Source organism: Girardinichthys multiradiatus, chromosome 23, assembly GCF_021462225.1.
Source record: "Girardinichthys multiradiatus isolate DD_20200921_A chromosome 23, DD_fGirMul_XY1, whole genome shotgun sequence".
Taxonomy (NCBI): domain Eukaryota; kingdom Metazoa; phylum Chordata; class Actinopteri; order Cyprinodontiformes; family Goodeidae; genus Girardinichthys; species Girardinichthys multiradiatus.
In genome coordinates, this window is record NC_061815.1 from 18,851,412 (window position 1) to 18,867,959 (window position 16,548).

The 16,548-nt window shown below is 37.6% G+C and overlaps 1 protein-coding gene across 1 annotated transcript in view; it reads right to left on the reverse strand.

Moving 5' to 3' along the window:
* Positions 1 to 16,548, reverse strand: part of ctnna1 (catenin (cadherin-associated protein), alpha 1) — an 85,005-nt gene that overhangs the window by 30,847 nt on the left and 37,610 nt on the right. Inside the window, exons 8-13 of the mRNA XM_047354519.1 lie at positions 13,610 to 13,690; positions 13,198 to 13,350; positions 8,502 to 8,594; positions 7,050 to 7,206; positions 6,361 to 6,561; positions 4,374 to 4,525 (exon numbers count right to left, since the gene is read on the reverse strand). Of these exons, the coding sequence (XP_047210475.1) occupies positions 4,374 to 4,525; positions 6,361 to 6,561; positions 7,050 to 7,206; positions 8,502 to 8,594; positions 13,198 to 13,350; positions 13,610 to 13,690 (837 nt within the window). The remainder of the gene's footprint in view (positions 1 to 4,373; positions 4,526 to 6,360; positions 6,562 to 7,049; positions 7,207 to 8,501; positions 8,595 to 13,197; positions 13,351 to 13,609; positions 13,691 to 16,548) is intronic.

A 16,548-nucleotide genomic window follows, 5' to 3' on the forward strand; every position in this document is an offset into this window, starting at 1 on the left:
AATGAATTTGTAAATCAAGTGTAATGTGCTGCCTGTGCATTTTGAGAGGGAAAATTAAGGTAAAGTGCTGGTATGAAACATATTGGAGCAAAACATTTCAAAGGCCCATCTGTCGCTGCCATCTGAAGAAAAAATACAATTTGTGAAGAATGAATTGTGTTCTGGCTACTTCATTTCAGATCCTTCACCTCTTCTGTCGCCATGAATACCAAACAAGCCAGGAGCAACATTTTGTCTGTAAATAATATTCAAAAGGAATTTGAGCTCAATAGGTTATGCTTAAGGCAAAATCTAACATTGACGAACAAGGAAATGTATTTGTTGGAGATGTGACGAGGGGGGAAAGATGATGCAGACAGATAAAGGTGCATTATTGCCCTCGTGCCTCTATTTGTGTTTATCCAGCCGTCTCCGTCCTCCCTACTGTAATGGATTTGGAGCCCTTGAACCTAAAAATAGCTGAGAGTCTCTGAACAACCTTATGGTCCTTTATGAAATTGTGGAGGTGGTCTCATTCTCAGGGGAGTATGGGTATAGTTTCAGACACAAAGCGGTGGCGACTCTCAGGCATGTCTTTGAGTCCAGGAAATGCTGTCCAGCTGGGCATGCTTTCCATCCTCTGGCCTGTAAAACTGATAAGCTGTGAATATGGGTGGTTTAGAAACGATAATGCGTGGTGGGCACTCTACTACAGAGTCACAACAACAACCTGCTGCTAGATTATATGAATAAAGCATGTTGAAATGTTTCCACTTAATTTACATTTAACATTAGTCGTCTTCTATTGTGCAGCCTCCTAATCACATTTAATAGCAGCCTACGTGTTCCCTGCGGATCTGAAAGGTGAAATGCTCCTTTTCATCTTTGAAATCACCTGTGAGGCACATTAGACCATATGCTGTGTAAGGAACAATCATTAATACAAGAAAGAAAGGGATTTAAAATGGCAGCATTATAAAAGAGCTAGAAATCAGGCCAGTGCTGCATCTCTGTGTGCTGTTATAAAGATAACACAGTTTAACAGATTCCCCACACTGTTTATCTTTTTCTTACATCGTACTCATATCCACAGTGAGCTGAACAGATTTTTATTTTAGGAAGTTGCCAGTAAAATCACCTTAGGCTGTAATGCGCTGCACAAATTATAAGGTAACGACAGTGGCTGCCCCCATCTAGCTGTCGGCAGCTGGCTGACAGTTAGTTTCGTGTCTACAAGGCATATTCTCAGATGTCACTGTACGTGGGAACTGGGTTCCATCTGCCTTTCATATATCCAAGGGACATCCGTCTGTGAACCACTTCGAGGTTAAAGACACATCCATCGCAAAAACAAACAAACAAAAAAAAAAAAGAACCAACCTCACGCTTGTCTGTTTTGATTTAAGCATGAGAAGCCTCACAAAGAGGCAGTGTTTGTGCAGAGTAGTGGACATACCCTCTAGAGACGTTTTAAGCTGATTTGTAGAATTTCATGCATCTTTGTACAGCTCAATGAGGCTTATTTTACATGTAAACTTTGCCCCTGAATGTCAGCCTAACTTGTAAAGCATTCTTCTTCATAAAGATCAATGTTTGTTTTGCACATGTTTTTTTTAACATTTAATATTTCAAATAAGAGCAATGCAGTTCAGATCAGTCTTCCTACACACAAGTCTCTTCCAGAATCGAGAGTCAGTTCTCAATCGTTTAGCCGTTTTTAAATAAGAAATAAGTAGAGCTGAGAATTATTTTTGCAAATGCATCATTAATCCCAATTTTAGTGTGTGCAAGACTATTATCACAAAGGACTGTCTGGAGGGTTGTGTTTGTTGGCTGTTATATTCTAAGGGTGAGGAATTCACATTTCGCATGCCAATAATATAATCAATCTGTTCTTTGGTGTCACACTGAAGAAAATATCTACGCCCAAAATGATAGCACTCCAGATGCTAAAGGTCATAGGTGTCAGAAGCACCATAGAGACACAACAAGAATTTATCACAACAGATATTGCCAACATGGCACTTAACATCAGCACCGCATGATTTCTAATACTGTGCAGCAAACTTTACTCAACTTCTAAGGTTTTAAAGCTGAAGAAAGGAAGAATGGATAAACGAAATGGATAAAAAGAAGGCTGGATGATGGAAGATGTTGGAAGAGGAAATAAGATGGATGGATAGACAGAAGGACGAAGAGCAAAGACAACAGAGGGACGATCAACAGGGAAAAGGAGATGGATGTAAAGATTGACTGATCTAACCATTATAGAATGAGATAAGGAAAAATCGGGCGTCGATACTAAACATTTTTTTCAAGACCCTATTTTCTTTATCTATACTTTTCCAAACCTGATAAATGTTGAAACTGCATAAGAACCCTGGTAAGACACCATTAGAAACACTACAGTAAACAATGGTGAAACATTAAGGCTAAAAGAAGGCTGTTAAGATCACCCTTCAGATCCTAGGGTGAAAGCCTGCCTCACTCTCGGGATCTGCAGATTTTAGATAATGGAGGAAGTTTCACTTGTCTTATCAGTCTGTCCCAAGCTGGCAGTTAAGGCAGAATGAATCAGTTGGATAAATTATGAGTTAGCAAGGGTTTCCCACTAATCCTCCGTTAGTTTTTACACACATGCAGACTCACACACACTCACTGATCCTCCATGTGGTGTTTAGCCAAGCCCATGAAGCCAGTGTTAATAGCTTAATCTGGATGACAAGAGAGGAGCTGGTGATAGGAATGGAGTGTAGTTCCCATGCGCTGCAGTACAGCAAAGGAATGCTAATTAAAATGTCCATCTTAAATCAGATGCTCATTATAATGCAAATGCAAATACATAATAGGCTAGCTTTTATTTGCCTTTTGTCCATGTTTGAGTAGCATAATTGATGAAAACCAATAAACTGTTTTAGAGCTTAACTGACAGCAAAGAACATGTAATGTGAACTAATGATGGCAATTTAAAAGTGCAAAATGCATCCAACCCGCACAACGTACATCCATAATAAGGTTGCATATTACACACTTACTTTGCTTGCTTTGTAAGAGATACAAAGCATGGCAGTCTCAAGTAGTTACACCAGTTACACCATCTATTTTCCCTTTTTAGAGCTGCATAGAGCTTTGTAGTCAGCTCATTGTCCGTCAGTAAAGTAATGCTTCAATGGCTTCCCCACTACCATCTGTCTCGGTTATGGTTCTACTCGGGCAAAAGCCATTAACCCACACACATCTAAAGGCTGTTGCTAAACCAGATTGCATGCCTGGTCAATTAGGTCGCCTCTTTCATGAGAATAGTTCATTTCTGGCTTCTGAAACTGCACACCAAGTTTCTCTGGCACTGACATAAACAACCCACAAAACACCACAAATGTTGAAGGTTATTTCTTGTAGTAAATATTAGAAAGAAGTTGAAATTTTTTTAACTGTGGATGTTTATGTTATGGTGTGGACAATAGCGGCATAATAATTTTTTAATTAATTACCTTTTTGACATCAGGAGGAGCAAAAATATTATTCAACTACAGCAAAATGAGGAAAAATCCTGTAATTTGCATTTCTAACATAAAACGCTATAAAAGACTAAATATACTGACTGATCTGCAATTTAGTTGGTGCCTGCAGACCATTAAGAGACTGAAAATGGCTGATTAGGAGGAAACACTGACAGGACAAAGAGCTGTCAGTAGAAACAATAGAAAGGGATATAAAATCCTCTTCCAAGAAGGAATGTAATACAAGGAGCAGCAAAAGGAACGACTAAAAAGGAAACTAAAATCAACGTTAGGAAGTCATCAAGAGGAACTGTTCGAAATCAGCAAGCAATGGTTGAAACAAAACTGTAAAAATATTAAAAAGATGGCAAAATTAGAAATTGGATAAAATAAGATTAAAATAAAGTAAGGACACATCTCAACTATCATAACTCTGGATACCTTCTTATTCAAATCTTAACAGTTTTTGCAAAATTAAGCAATTCCTCACTATTTCAATGCATCCAGCATTTGAAAACATTGTAGCTTAAACCAGTGATGTTTTTTTCCCCTCGTGTGGTTGTGGCGGGCACAATCGACTAAGTTTTAGCTTTCCTCATCTTTTTTTTCCTATTGTATCGAAACTATAAAAAAAAAAAAACCTGACAGTTATAATCCTATTTGTTCAGCTGGAATATAAAATGTGTCTAGTGTAACCCGCAAAAGAACATAATCCAGAACCAAAAGTGCTTACTACATATTCCATCAGGACATTCATGGGTTATTCTTTCTGATTCTGAGTAAAAGCAACGGGCATGACAATGTAAGCAAGTCCTTACTGCGGATGACAAGCAGAAAAAAAAAAAGGGAGGGGGGGAGGGACATGGTTTGAAAAAACAAATCTGTGCAACTTACTCTGATCATAAGGACAGCCTTGCGTATGTCGCGGATGCCATCATAGACCAGACGTGATGCATCAATGAACTCATTCTCATCCACAGGTTGTGAGGGGTTCGCACTCAAGGCCTCCACTGCAGATTCCACTTGTTCTGTGAAGCGTGGCATGACTGAGGAAAGGAAAGGAAGTATGGGGTGTCAATGAAAAATTTTTCCCTAATAAAACTCTTCAATAGCTAAAAAAAAACCAACAAAAATAGGAGAATATGCTGAAAAAAACCAATGGTCTAACCAGCAAATGAATCATGTAAACAGGACAAAGAACATTAGACAGGGATTCAGAGTATCTTTTAAATCATTTTAATATTATTTCAGATCAATAACCAAAAGAAAAAAAACCACCCGTATTTTGCTGAAAAGGCAGTAATTGAAATAAATACCATAAATATTTAGAGATTACATTACACTTAGATGGGTGTATTTTCCAGTTCAGGTTTACTGCCCTAAAAGGCTGCATTTTAAATACATAACAGACTGCTTAAGGGAGCAGATCCAATCTTGCATGAAGAGTTTTATAACAGAATCCTTCTCTCAAAGCTGCCCCAGCAGGGGTACATTTAGCCCCGGTGACAATTTAATAACCACTCTGGAGGCCTTTTCCTCACACATTTGCTTCGTTTGAAATTCAGTTTTTAGGATTTAGCTGCTTCTTCGTGGCAGACGCTTGGATGTGAAGATGCAAATGTAAAGCGGGGAGAGCAGCGGCATCAACAAAGAGGATTTTGTTTTGCGTCTACAAATCACTTATAGCCTGCAGGCTTCTGTATACAGAAGAATCTCAGATTTTCAGTGTTCTTAACTTTAAAAGGAAAATCTTATTCATTTGCATTAACTTAAAAGTCTAATAACAGCAACATTTAATTGTCTCCAAATAAAATGCCAACTTGATAAATTTGGCTGCCGCAACTATTTTTCTGTTTTTGCTAATGTGCTGATGTAATCAATCTCCTCTTTCTGCCCGTCAACCAGAAATACAATTATAGAGTAACATACAGTAATTAAATCATGTTCTCATTTAAATGTAATACTTCTGTCTATTTAACTGCAATTGTTATTGGATAAATGAATCTCTAAAGAGAGAAGAACAACACTTGGTATTAAATTATTTTAAAATCATGAAACGCTATAAAAATCTATGAACCTTGAAGCCTTTAGTGTAATGAGAATAAAAACTGAATACCTCGCTCAGTCTTATTTGAGGGTCCTCAGAAGAAAATCTGCCTGCATTACATGACTGGCTGAAAAATCTGGTTCATCATCTTGCTAATGATGGAAGCTAGCAGATACATGCTCGCTGACTAATGATATACAACGTTATTTGGACAAAATGACTTCTATGATCCAACTTGTGTTAAGTTATTCAGTTCTCTCTGAATAGCAACTGCTGTACAGACGATGAGTCACAGGCTGGATTATTCAACGTGGAAAAACTGGACAGTGGAATGGCTGAAGAATAAAAGAAATCCACTTTCCACAGTAGCCGCTTTTAGTTTAAAAGCCAGATCTAGATGTAAACATGTCTTGTCCTAAAAAGGCACTTACATTTAAACCTGAAATAATATTAATGCCAAACAGCAAAGTGAAAGATAGATGGGCCAACCCTTGTACTGAAACTAAAAATCACCAGAAACATAGCAATTGGGAAGAAAAATGAAATCAGATAGATCAATTTTGTGTATTGTGTATGTCCCTCTTAAAAAGGGATATTTCACCCTTTTCATCACATTAAACCAATATATTTTCCTAAGAGAACAATTCCCTCTTCCTGTTTTAGGAGGCACAAGTGTTATAAATATGAGAAGCAGCAGCTAAACTTAATATCGGTAGAATCCCCTTTGGACAGCTTCAATGCATTTTATTGAGTTAATAAAAGAATACATTTCTAGTTCGTTACACTTTCTTAAAAACATTAAATATCAGCATCCTTTTCATTTGATTGTGATACCTGAGTTAGTGAGGAGCTTAGTAGCTTCCAGAACCTTCTCTGTGTACACTCCGGGTTCGTAATTGTCCATTTCAGAGGTGACAACATGGACAACTCTGGCGGCCCGGCCTCGGATAGCCCCAGCTGTGCGATCCAAACCATCAACATCCTTTTCTTGAAGGGCAATGACACACTTGTTCACATCCTCCAGGATGTGGTTCTCTGAGAAAAAAAACATGTGTGAATGACGTTTTATTTCCAACGTTCTTACGCAACGCCACAATGAAGTTTACTACAAAGGGTTAAAAACTAATTCTTTGGCTGCTTATTAATGGCAGGTCTGTAAAATGTAAATGTCCACTGTGTAAATTGCTGGCTGTCCTTGGGTGGAGGTTAGAGAGATCACTCTACTTAATGCTCAATGAGAACTCTCACAGGGCACGTCTGACGAACCATTTGTGTGCACAGTCAGCGCAGGACCTCAATATCAATTTCAGATAAAGTTCTAATGATGCTTTGGGTTCAGCCCAATGAGGCCTGGCCCACATAACCCGGAGAAAAATAAAACTATACATCAATTTTGATTCAAATTGAAATGTAGATATTTTTTACATTTTTGTAAGGCTCATTTTACAACAGTTTCAAACATCTGAGTGTCTTTCCAACAGCATTTTTCCTTTTGAATGGATATGATGGTCGTTATCCCTTACCAGACACGGACAGGAAGTCGTCAATCGATGTTATGTCATCAACGGCGTCGGTGAGGACACGAACCTGCTTTTCCCACTGATCCTTGAAGACGTCCATATTGTCTTGGGCCACCTTACTGTTGGGCTTGGCAGCGAGGGCCAGTGCTGCATTAATCACCTGTAATCGCCAAATTACAACCATTAAAGCCCAATTACACCATAGCCTTCAGCCACAACATTAGCATACGCCGATTGCACAAAGCCCCCACCTCAATGTTCAGATTCTATCAAGAGGCAAACTCATCCCTCAGAGTGATGAGGTCTTTCAAGGAGAGAGAACAAAACTGAGAGCGGCAGGTTTTAAAAGGTCTGTCTGTGGATTCGAGTGATGGGAGCTACTAAGAAGAGAATATAAAAAGGTCCAGTGGCACCAAAGAGAAGAGAGGTTAAATGTTTAATATGAATAAGCACACATTACTGGAAAACTAGTTTGCATGATCTCAACACGAGTGTTTATGTATCTGATGAGTTTTTAAATATAACCCATTTGTTGTTTTAACACAAGATGTTACCCATCTGTCTAAATTTAGGTGCAAGTATTTTTAAAAATGACAGACGGCAACTGAAGGAACGAGCGTCTTCTGACACACACACAAAACAATGTTCACAACATCAGAATCACCACCAGCTTTGTGTTGCTAGGTTTGAATGGAGTAGAGTTATGCAGTGCTGCCCCTCCCCTACTTGTTGCTGAACATTGTTAGGTAGTTGGCCAAAAAAAAAAAAAAGCTCCATAACTTGTCCCTCACTTAAAAACTGGAAATATTTTCAGCTATAAAAAAAAAAAAAAAAAAAGGTGTCGTGAAAACTAAAGTAGACCCATCAATTACAAAGGTAACGTTTTAAAACCAAAGTTGGCAAGCTATGAATGGTATGTCTGTAAAGCAGCCAACAGCAGATAGCTTGACTGGTTAACCAACTAATATCAGCTTGTTAAACTTATGTTATTCTAAAATGAGCAATTATTCAGCGCAAGAATCACTTCATCTTCTACTGAATTTAGCAGGCGATTATTTCGTATTTCTTTTAAGTCTATTTATCAAAATCAAATTATAACAATAACTGCTAAAACCTCTTATATTAGCAGCAGTAGGAAATATTTCAGTTGAAACAAAAGAAATCAGATAATCATAAATTGATTTTATAAACACAGTGATACTGTTATATTTTTAAGCAAGGTTAGCCTACTGTGAGAACTTCATACCTGCCCATGCCTAATAACTGATCAAAACTAAAGCACCAATCAGACCCATAAAATTGAACACTGAAAAACAAAACCTGGTATTTGAATCACCTTCAAAAACTACATTTAAAAACATCCAGAGCAAGTACTACAAGACAAATGGTGAAAGCTGTGAAAGATGAGCATAATCACTGGACTGGATAAATGATCACTACAAAACACCTCGTTACCTGGGGGCATAGAGTTTCCAGTTGAGAAGCTGCCATGCGGACCAGCTTCACTCCCTCTTCATTGTTGGAAATGGAGCATGCCAGGTTGGCCACCTTAATAGAGAGCACAAATAAATCTATTTTTAAAACAGAAACCAGCCACTGGGATAAAAACATTATACATGAGAGAAAAGAAACAGACGCATAATTCAACAAAAAATTTGTATTTTAGCTTGATTTATTCTTATTGATCATAAAAACAGCAGCTCTGCCAAGCGACTAATCCCTGGGGAATAAAGGCCCAATGTTGCAGATTAATTCAAGAAGCTGCTAAAACGATACAGCATAGAGAGCAACTGGAGGAGTAGGAGAAAAACAAAAGCTGCACAGTTGATTGATTAGATGAGACCAATTTTTTTTTCTTCAAAACAGTAGTACATTTCACTTAATGTAAATCTAAGTTGCAGCTGATTACTCAAGGATATGGTTATTCTGAGTAACTAAATAAACAGGCTGCCAGACTGCCATCACCCTCCTGGAGAGGCAAATAGTCCACACTCTGAAAAAAACTAAACTAAACTCGGCAGCAGAATAAGAACTGAGGAGCATAGCTCAACAAACCTTGCCTGCACCTGTTAACATTAATAAATTCAGAGGCAACATTCATGTTCTGACCCATAAATCAAGCTTCCTTGCAATTATATCTAATAAAACTTGCATCTTCTGAAGGAGAACTACGCATCTATGCATATTTAGATGAATTTAGGTCAGGGAGTTTAAGATTCCCATTTGTTGGTTGGGATGTGCTGGCAACAATGCTCAAACAGAATGCCTGGGATATGAGCAACTGTGCCAAAATGGGATTATCCAAAAGGACAGAAATGTGCTGAAATATAATCACTTTCAAATGCAAAAAAAAACAAATCACGGCTGTACCAAGGACAAAATTATTTTCAGTCATCAATTTCCTTTCTCTCATCGAGGTCACAAAATATTCAAAGCAAAAAAAATAAAAAACAATCAGTTTTGTAAAACAAAAAGCATTTCCATTGTAATCAAATCTTTTAATTAAATAAAACTTTATAAATAAAAAGCTCAACACTGCATAAAAACAGAATATTTTTAACTGAAAGGATGAACACTATTTTGGCAGGTGGTTTTTAATCAAACTAACACAAAGTAGCTTTTATATTTTCCATTTCTGTTGTAGTTTGATTGCTTGTGAAATCCTCACAGAGTTCTCAGGTTAGAGCTTCTGAACTAGTACATGAAATAGAAATGTTAGAAAACAAAATATAAAATCAGGCATTTTTTTTTAGGTTGAAGTTGGCAGCAGAATGCCTCAGTGGCTATAGAAGTAGTAAACTGAATCAGATTAGAAAATATCATCTGCTCCTTCAAAATGCTTGCCAACTAGATTAAAAAGGTCCCGAACTATTTTTTCTGAGAAGTGTTTATTCAGCTGCATTAGTGAGGTCCTGAAACATTGATATAAACATCCTCTACATCAACACCAAAAGACATGCAGGAACCACAGGGTGAACACGCTAATCCTGGAGGAGGGGTGGAAGAGTGGTTAGAGAAGAAATAAAAATGGCACTGTACATAACCTTTACATAAGCTTTTACTAGCAGAGCCGCTGGAAAAGCAGGCATTTCTGCATGAAGGAGCCAAACAGGCCAATCCATCTGTCAGGTTATCCAACACAGTTCCATTTACAATGTGGCAACAAACCATTTTAAGTGTCATGGTGGTGATTACTGAGTCAATGCGCTGCATTATCAGATGCAACTCATTTGTATGTGTTCAAGTAATAATTATATCTTTATAAAGCCACATGGTACCATAACTGGTCTCGAAACCCTTTGAAAGATCTATTTCAATAGCATTTTAACTAGCCAACTAATACAGGGCAAGTAGAAACTTTATCACTGCAAGCTAAAAACATATAGTAACTAAAATATGTTAAATTCAACTTGAAGATTATTATCAGATTTGCCATTAAGTATTTCAAGTCTAATTACACAGGCTCAATAAGCTGCACTTGCATCATATTATACAACTTGCATGCCTCCCAACTTGTTAACTGCTAAAGGTTTTTAACATACGAACAGAAACCTGAGGGAAACAACTTAAGCTGCAAGGATTGCATACGTTTTCAGCAGTCAGAAGTGGAATGGTGCAACCAACAGTTCAGTTTCCTCAGGGTTAGAGAAAATGTTACATTTGTTTTCATTAATTAAAACTTCCCTTTCTGAATATATCTGATCAAAAATGCTTCCATGCATCCAAACAAAAAATAAGGTTTGGGTCAGAGTTTTCTCATCAAAAAGCAGAAAATAAATTCCAATACTGTTTTTTCCATTAAAGTGTTTTCCACTGGGAGAAGTCCTATCCCATTCACGTTATAGTCCAGCTTTTTGTATCCTCCCATGGAGCACATTTCTATGACTTTACAGCTATTTACTCTAATGCTCATAGGTGAAAACTGAATATATATTTACAAAAAGGTTGATTTAAAAACAATATTAATTAACCTGCAAGGTAACATTGCTTTAAGGTGACGGCCTGACCGATCCGGAAACTTTGCTGCATGGTAAAATGAATCCATTTCTTTTTTCCTTCATACTCTGAATATGGGTCACTCATAATGTAGCTGTACAATGTGTATGAACTAACGGGCCACAGGCACTACTCATAAAACTGGGCCCGGATCTGGCTAGTCCCACCAATGAACAGAACATATTCCTAAACAAATTACTTCAAAAGGCCAAAAAACTCCTGCTGTAGGTATTTATAATAAACATTTCTGGCCAGAAGATTGACTGCAACTGTTTTGATGACAGTAGTTTGACAGCAGTCATGCGTTGCCTGGACAGAAAAACAGTACCCACCTGAATCTAACTAAGCAAACAGCTAAGAGCTGCTGATTAGTTAGGCAATGATGTTATTGGTGGGTTTCTGTAGGCAGCATTTTAACAACTTAATTGATGTCAATCAGTTGACTTTTAATAAACAACTATGTTGGAAGACACATTCTGTGATTCTAAACAATGACTAGTTTCTACACAACGGCAATGATTTGTTTTGCATCAAGCAACCAAACTACTAAGGAAACTGAATAAACTACAATAGGAATACATATTCTCAAAGGCTGAAGAATATTGCTCATCTTTCACCTTTAAAAAGGAAAAAATATTAAAAAGAAAAACATTTAAAACAAAGGTGGTCAGCTAAATATAGGTGTTTTTGACTTTTGGACCGCCCATTTATCATTGTGTGCTAAAAACCTTTAGGATCTACCAACAGTATCCATGTAGAAGATTATTCTACATGATTATTCTTTGAAATAATGTGCCTGGATATACTTAATACATTGACTGAAGGTACTACCAAAATTCATAAATCAAGTTGTCAGCAATCAAGTTATTATCATGCAAATAAAAAGTGAGTCAGATCCATAGAAAAACTAGATATGTGGTATTATGTGTTTTGGTGATGCCATCACCACCATTAATGAAACAGTTTCATCTGTGTTCTGCCTTTGAAACAAACAAGACAATGTAGATCAAATGAATGGCAGCTAAAGCCTGTATGATTACCTGCAAACCCAGCTGTATGGTAGCAGTTCTGGCTTCAGAACTTTGCTTATGATGCTCAAGTTCATTTTTCAGACTTTCATGAATGTTTTGATGGAATCCAAACAACATGCACATATAAATGCTAATATCCCATTTTGTTCAAAAAAGGAACTGGATAACATCCATTTTCACCTAAAGAAATTGTTGAATATATTTATACACCATCAAAGCAGCACTAAATCTACACACTGATTTTCCATTTTGCAGTTGGTTTCGATGTGCCTGCAGAAGTAGAGCAAGCAATAAAACGTTCTCCAATGTCAAGCTCTAATGGCAAACATGACACTCAAGCCTTTAGGAGCTACTTAAGGGTCCACTTTCCAGCGTGGTCCTGTTTTTCCTCCTATGCTTCAGCGGTTTCCCCTGGTGAATGAGAACTCTGCCCTGACTGAATTTTGTGATTTGGCCGCTACTTATGGTCATTTACTCATGGGGACGGGCTGCTTAAAAGTTAGCAGACGTTTCTCTGACGAGCATTAGAGAACTACGATCTGAGACAATATATTGAAGACAGACTTGTTAATTACAAGTTTGTGTGTACTGCCTGTGACCCACGAGCAGAGGTATAAATTAACAGATGTCTATCCAATGCCAAGACATTTTGGGTCTGATGAAGGAAGTAATGATCAGTATCAGGGTCAGTTAGCAACTCTGCTCAGATTAACATCAGCTGCAACAGCAAAACTCATTACAGTAATTTTTAACAACTAGCATCTACCAACACAGACATACATAATACATCCATTGTACAAGCCCTGTGAGTTATGGTTGCGTGTGGTTCTGCAAAGAAACAAATCTTTACTTTATTTCACATTAATGATTTTAGTCTACTTACTAAGTGTACTTTGAAATGACAATTGATCATTATGTAGTTGCTGTTAGTGCAGCTATGGAAAAAGAGAATGTGCCTTTTTACAACCAATACATCTCAAACCTGTAATGAGTAAACAGTGTCGGGATACATCGTTTCCCATCGTCCTAGAATAACTTTATAGGTGGAGTGTTTAATTACAATATAAATGTAAAACACCAAATGTTTTTTATATTTAAAGATTAAGGTAAATATTTTTAATTACCTCAATCAACTTGTTGGCGTGCTCACGAAACACCTGTGCATATTCCTTTACTTCCTTCTCGTTGCCATTCTTGGCGGCTTCGATCAGGACCAGGAGGGGAACATTAGTTTCCAGGAATGAGTCAGAGACATGGTCCATCACAGCTTTACGCAGCTGTAGAACAGAAAACAAAGAGCAGCAGCATTAAAAGCAGTACCATGTGCATATTTCAATATGCACCCTAATGTCCTAGTTACAAAGAAAAACTTCTGAAATAAAAACAAAAGTCTATTTTAAACATATTTTCTACTCCATTTTAAAAACTACACCTCAGATCTTTGTGTCATGATGATTGCGTTGGATCTAAACAGTTCAGTAAGCACAGAAGCAACAGGTTTAGGAGAGCTGAAGAGACAAGCTTGCTACACGTTACCTGTCTGCGAAGATCTCTGGTCTTCTTTGTCATCCTGTCGATGGCTGTGTTCAGAGCATCGCTCCTGTCTTTTCTTCCTGCCTGAAACATAGAAGAAGAAAATGTTAAGCAGTGTAATGAAGTGATAACTATTCGTCAATTTTGCAAAGGACTTGTATCAAATACATGTAAAAGATTAAAAGATTTAAGTAAACTGATGTATTTTTCAAAATCCCTCCATTGTGATGTATCCAATACATGCTTGCTTAGTAGGAGACACTACAGAAATACAAAGTTTTGAAACAAATAATCCTCAGCATGTAGTGAGTTTGGCAACAGTGAAGTTGCTTAGCTTTAATGTTGCTTAGGTTTGACAAACCTTCGTTTACTGTAACAGAAATACAGTCTGCATAGATCAGCAGGTAAATTCTTACTCTCACTCTTCAATAAACACAGGAACTAAATCCTGATGCACAGCATTAACATTTGACCTATGAGGGCCATGGCAGAGACTGCCAATATTAATTCAAAATCATACTAGGCTAAAAACATAGAAGACCATGAATTTGGTTTCAAAACAGATGTTAATTAGTGCTACTGAATAATTAACTAGCAAAAAAGAGCTACACGAGGAGAGTGAGAGTTTCATGCAAAGCTTCTGATGTGCCGAACATACATTAATTATTTCCTTTTTAACTCTAGTGAAATCCCTTTTAATGACTGTGCTAATATATGGGTGTAGATGACCGCTATATGAAATCATGTGGTTGAGAATAAGGATGTTTTCCCACTCTACTCTGTGCAAAGTTAATGTTCTTTAGCTTAGGTAATTTACACAAAAAATGTCCCCTTATAGTAAAAACACCATTATAAGCCAGTAACCTGTTGTTAGCAAAGTGCCAGATCTGCACAATGAGACCATACGTTTTAGTAAGGTGGTAGAAGAATGTAGTTTATATGCAGAAAAACACTGAAAAGCAACCAGCTGAGGAAACATTTCTTCTTTCATTGAACCTGGAGTCACCTGCTGTATTTATTTGTGTATTAATGCAATCAGTCAGATTGTGACTGCTGCAGTGTAATGTGATTACATGTTTCCATTACACGGTTCAGACCTGCTCCTTGCTGTAATTGGTATGTAAATGTTACTTGTTTCACAGCTACCAAGACTGCTGCAGCAAATTGTCACAGAAAGACACCAAAGTGGCCCGCTTCGGACCTTGCATCCAATAAATGGAAGCTGTGCATGGTTTAAAAAGGGAGTGAAAGATGTGGCGTTAGGGCCACTGTGAGGCACATTGCAACAATGTTATGGAAAGTCAGGCACCATTACAATCATGCTAGCATTTTTTAAACAATGTGCTCTCCACGTAAAACATTACAGGTTGCAGCCAGCATTTTCACATCTCATTTTTTGAGACAGAAACAGCACTTCTGGAAAAATAAAAAGGCTGAAATTCACAACTATGCAGGGGAAAAACATTAATTATAATTCAGATGCATCCACATTGGTATGGAGGTGGTCTTCTGCTTACTCATGCATAGAAAGCGTTTTGGAAAAAAAAAATGTTTTGTTAATGGTTCTAGTTCATCCTGCATGTGCAGCTCGTCAGGTTCTCAAAGGACGAGTGGGCTGTATAAAAAGTGACAATTAGGTACAGCTGGTCAACTGTGTAAATTATGTACAGTAACATTTAAAAGTAATAGGCAGTAGTCACACCACAAAGTGCTGCACAGCAGTGGGTCCTAACCACGAGTCCCCACTGAGAGCAAAGAAATGCTCAGTCACATTCTACAACTCGCTCAAGCATAACTTCAAATGTAAGACTTTCAAGAAACATGGAGAGGTGGAGGGAGACTGAAGGGCTGAGCATGAGATGCACCCATTCTGAGAAACATCACATCACAAAAGGGCTGCAGAGGAAAAGGCAAACAACTCGTAAAGCTCTAGGCGCTTTATCCCCCTTATACCGCTGAAATCAAGTGCAACTAACACCATGGGCAGTGGTGGCGCTGACCCCCTCCTTCTGCCCGCTGCCCTTTGCCCAATCGATGGGGGTTATGCAGATAGTTGGGAACCAGAGAGAGCAAAAAGCACAAATCCTCTGTGATTGTGTGTTCTCTGGATCCAGTGCTGCAAAGAGGTTTAGCCTGCTTTACACCTACCGTTTCAATCCTATTCCATCTATGCCTACGCTATATTTCATATCTCTGCCAGAGGCTCCAAAGATCATCTTCAGGTGCTTATTATAGATGCAGTTTCTAATACACATCTTTTATGATACTCAGGTTAGTCATACTCCCTTCAACAAAAACGTACCAACGGACAATTTTATCAAATTAAAGTGTCAAATGATCAGAGCTAGACAACATTAGCTTTGAATATTTCATTGAGTGAAATTAATTTAAAGTCCTATAGGAGTTTTCCTTGCACAGTTTATTTCTTTAAGTCCAGAAATCTAAAACAAAGGTCAGCATATACATGGGAGGAATAACCAGTGTACTGACCTCGCATCCTGCAAGGGAACCTTAATGACAAATGTAGGTCACAACAACACAACAGACACCTTAAGTGACCCAGACAGTCACAGCTGGATTGGTGTTTTGTTTCACAACATGAGAACTAGTCCAACAAAATTAGAAAGTTTAAAGATCATATAAAATCTAAGTAAATCTTGCTATAATTTTTATTCAAAAACACCAAGTATCAATTTCCCCTCATTATTTCTGCTAACATCTTATGCAGAAAGCCAAAACAGGCACTTACATTTAATATTAATAATAATGAAACTCAAGTAGATTTCATATGCATGTTAAATTAAAAAAAAAAAGTTTATAGAGTCAAATTAATACATATGTTTTAAGCATTCAGGCCTGTGGTAGGCTCCATAGACTCTAATTTATGTCCAAGTAACTGATTCCTGGGAAATCCTAGGAGGACAAGGCCCAAACAGGAATCT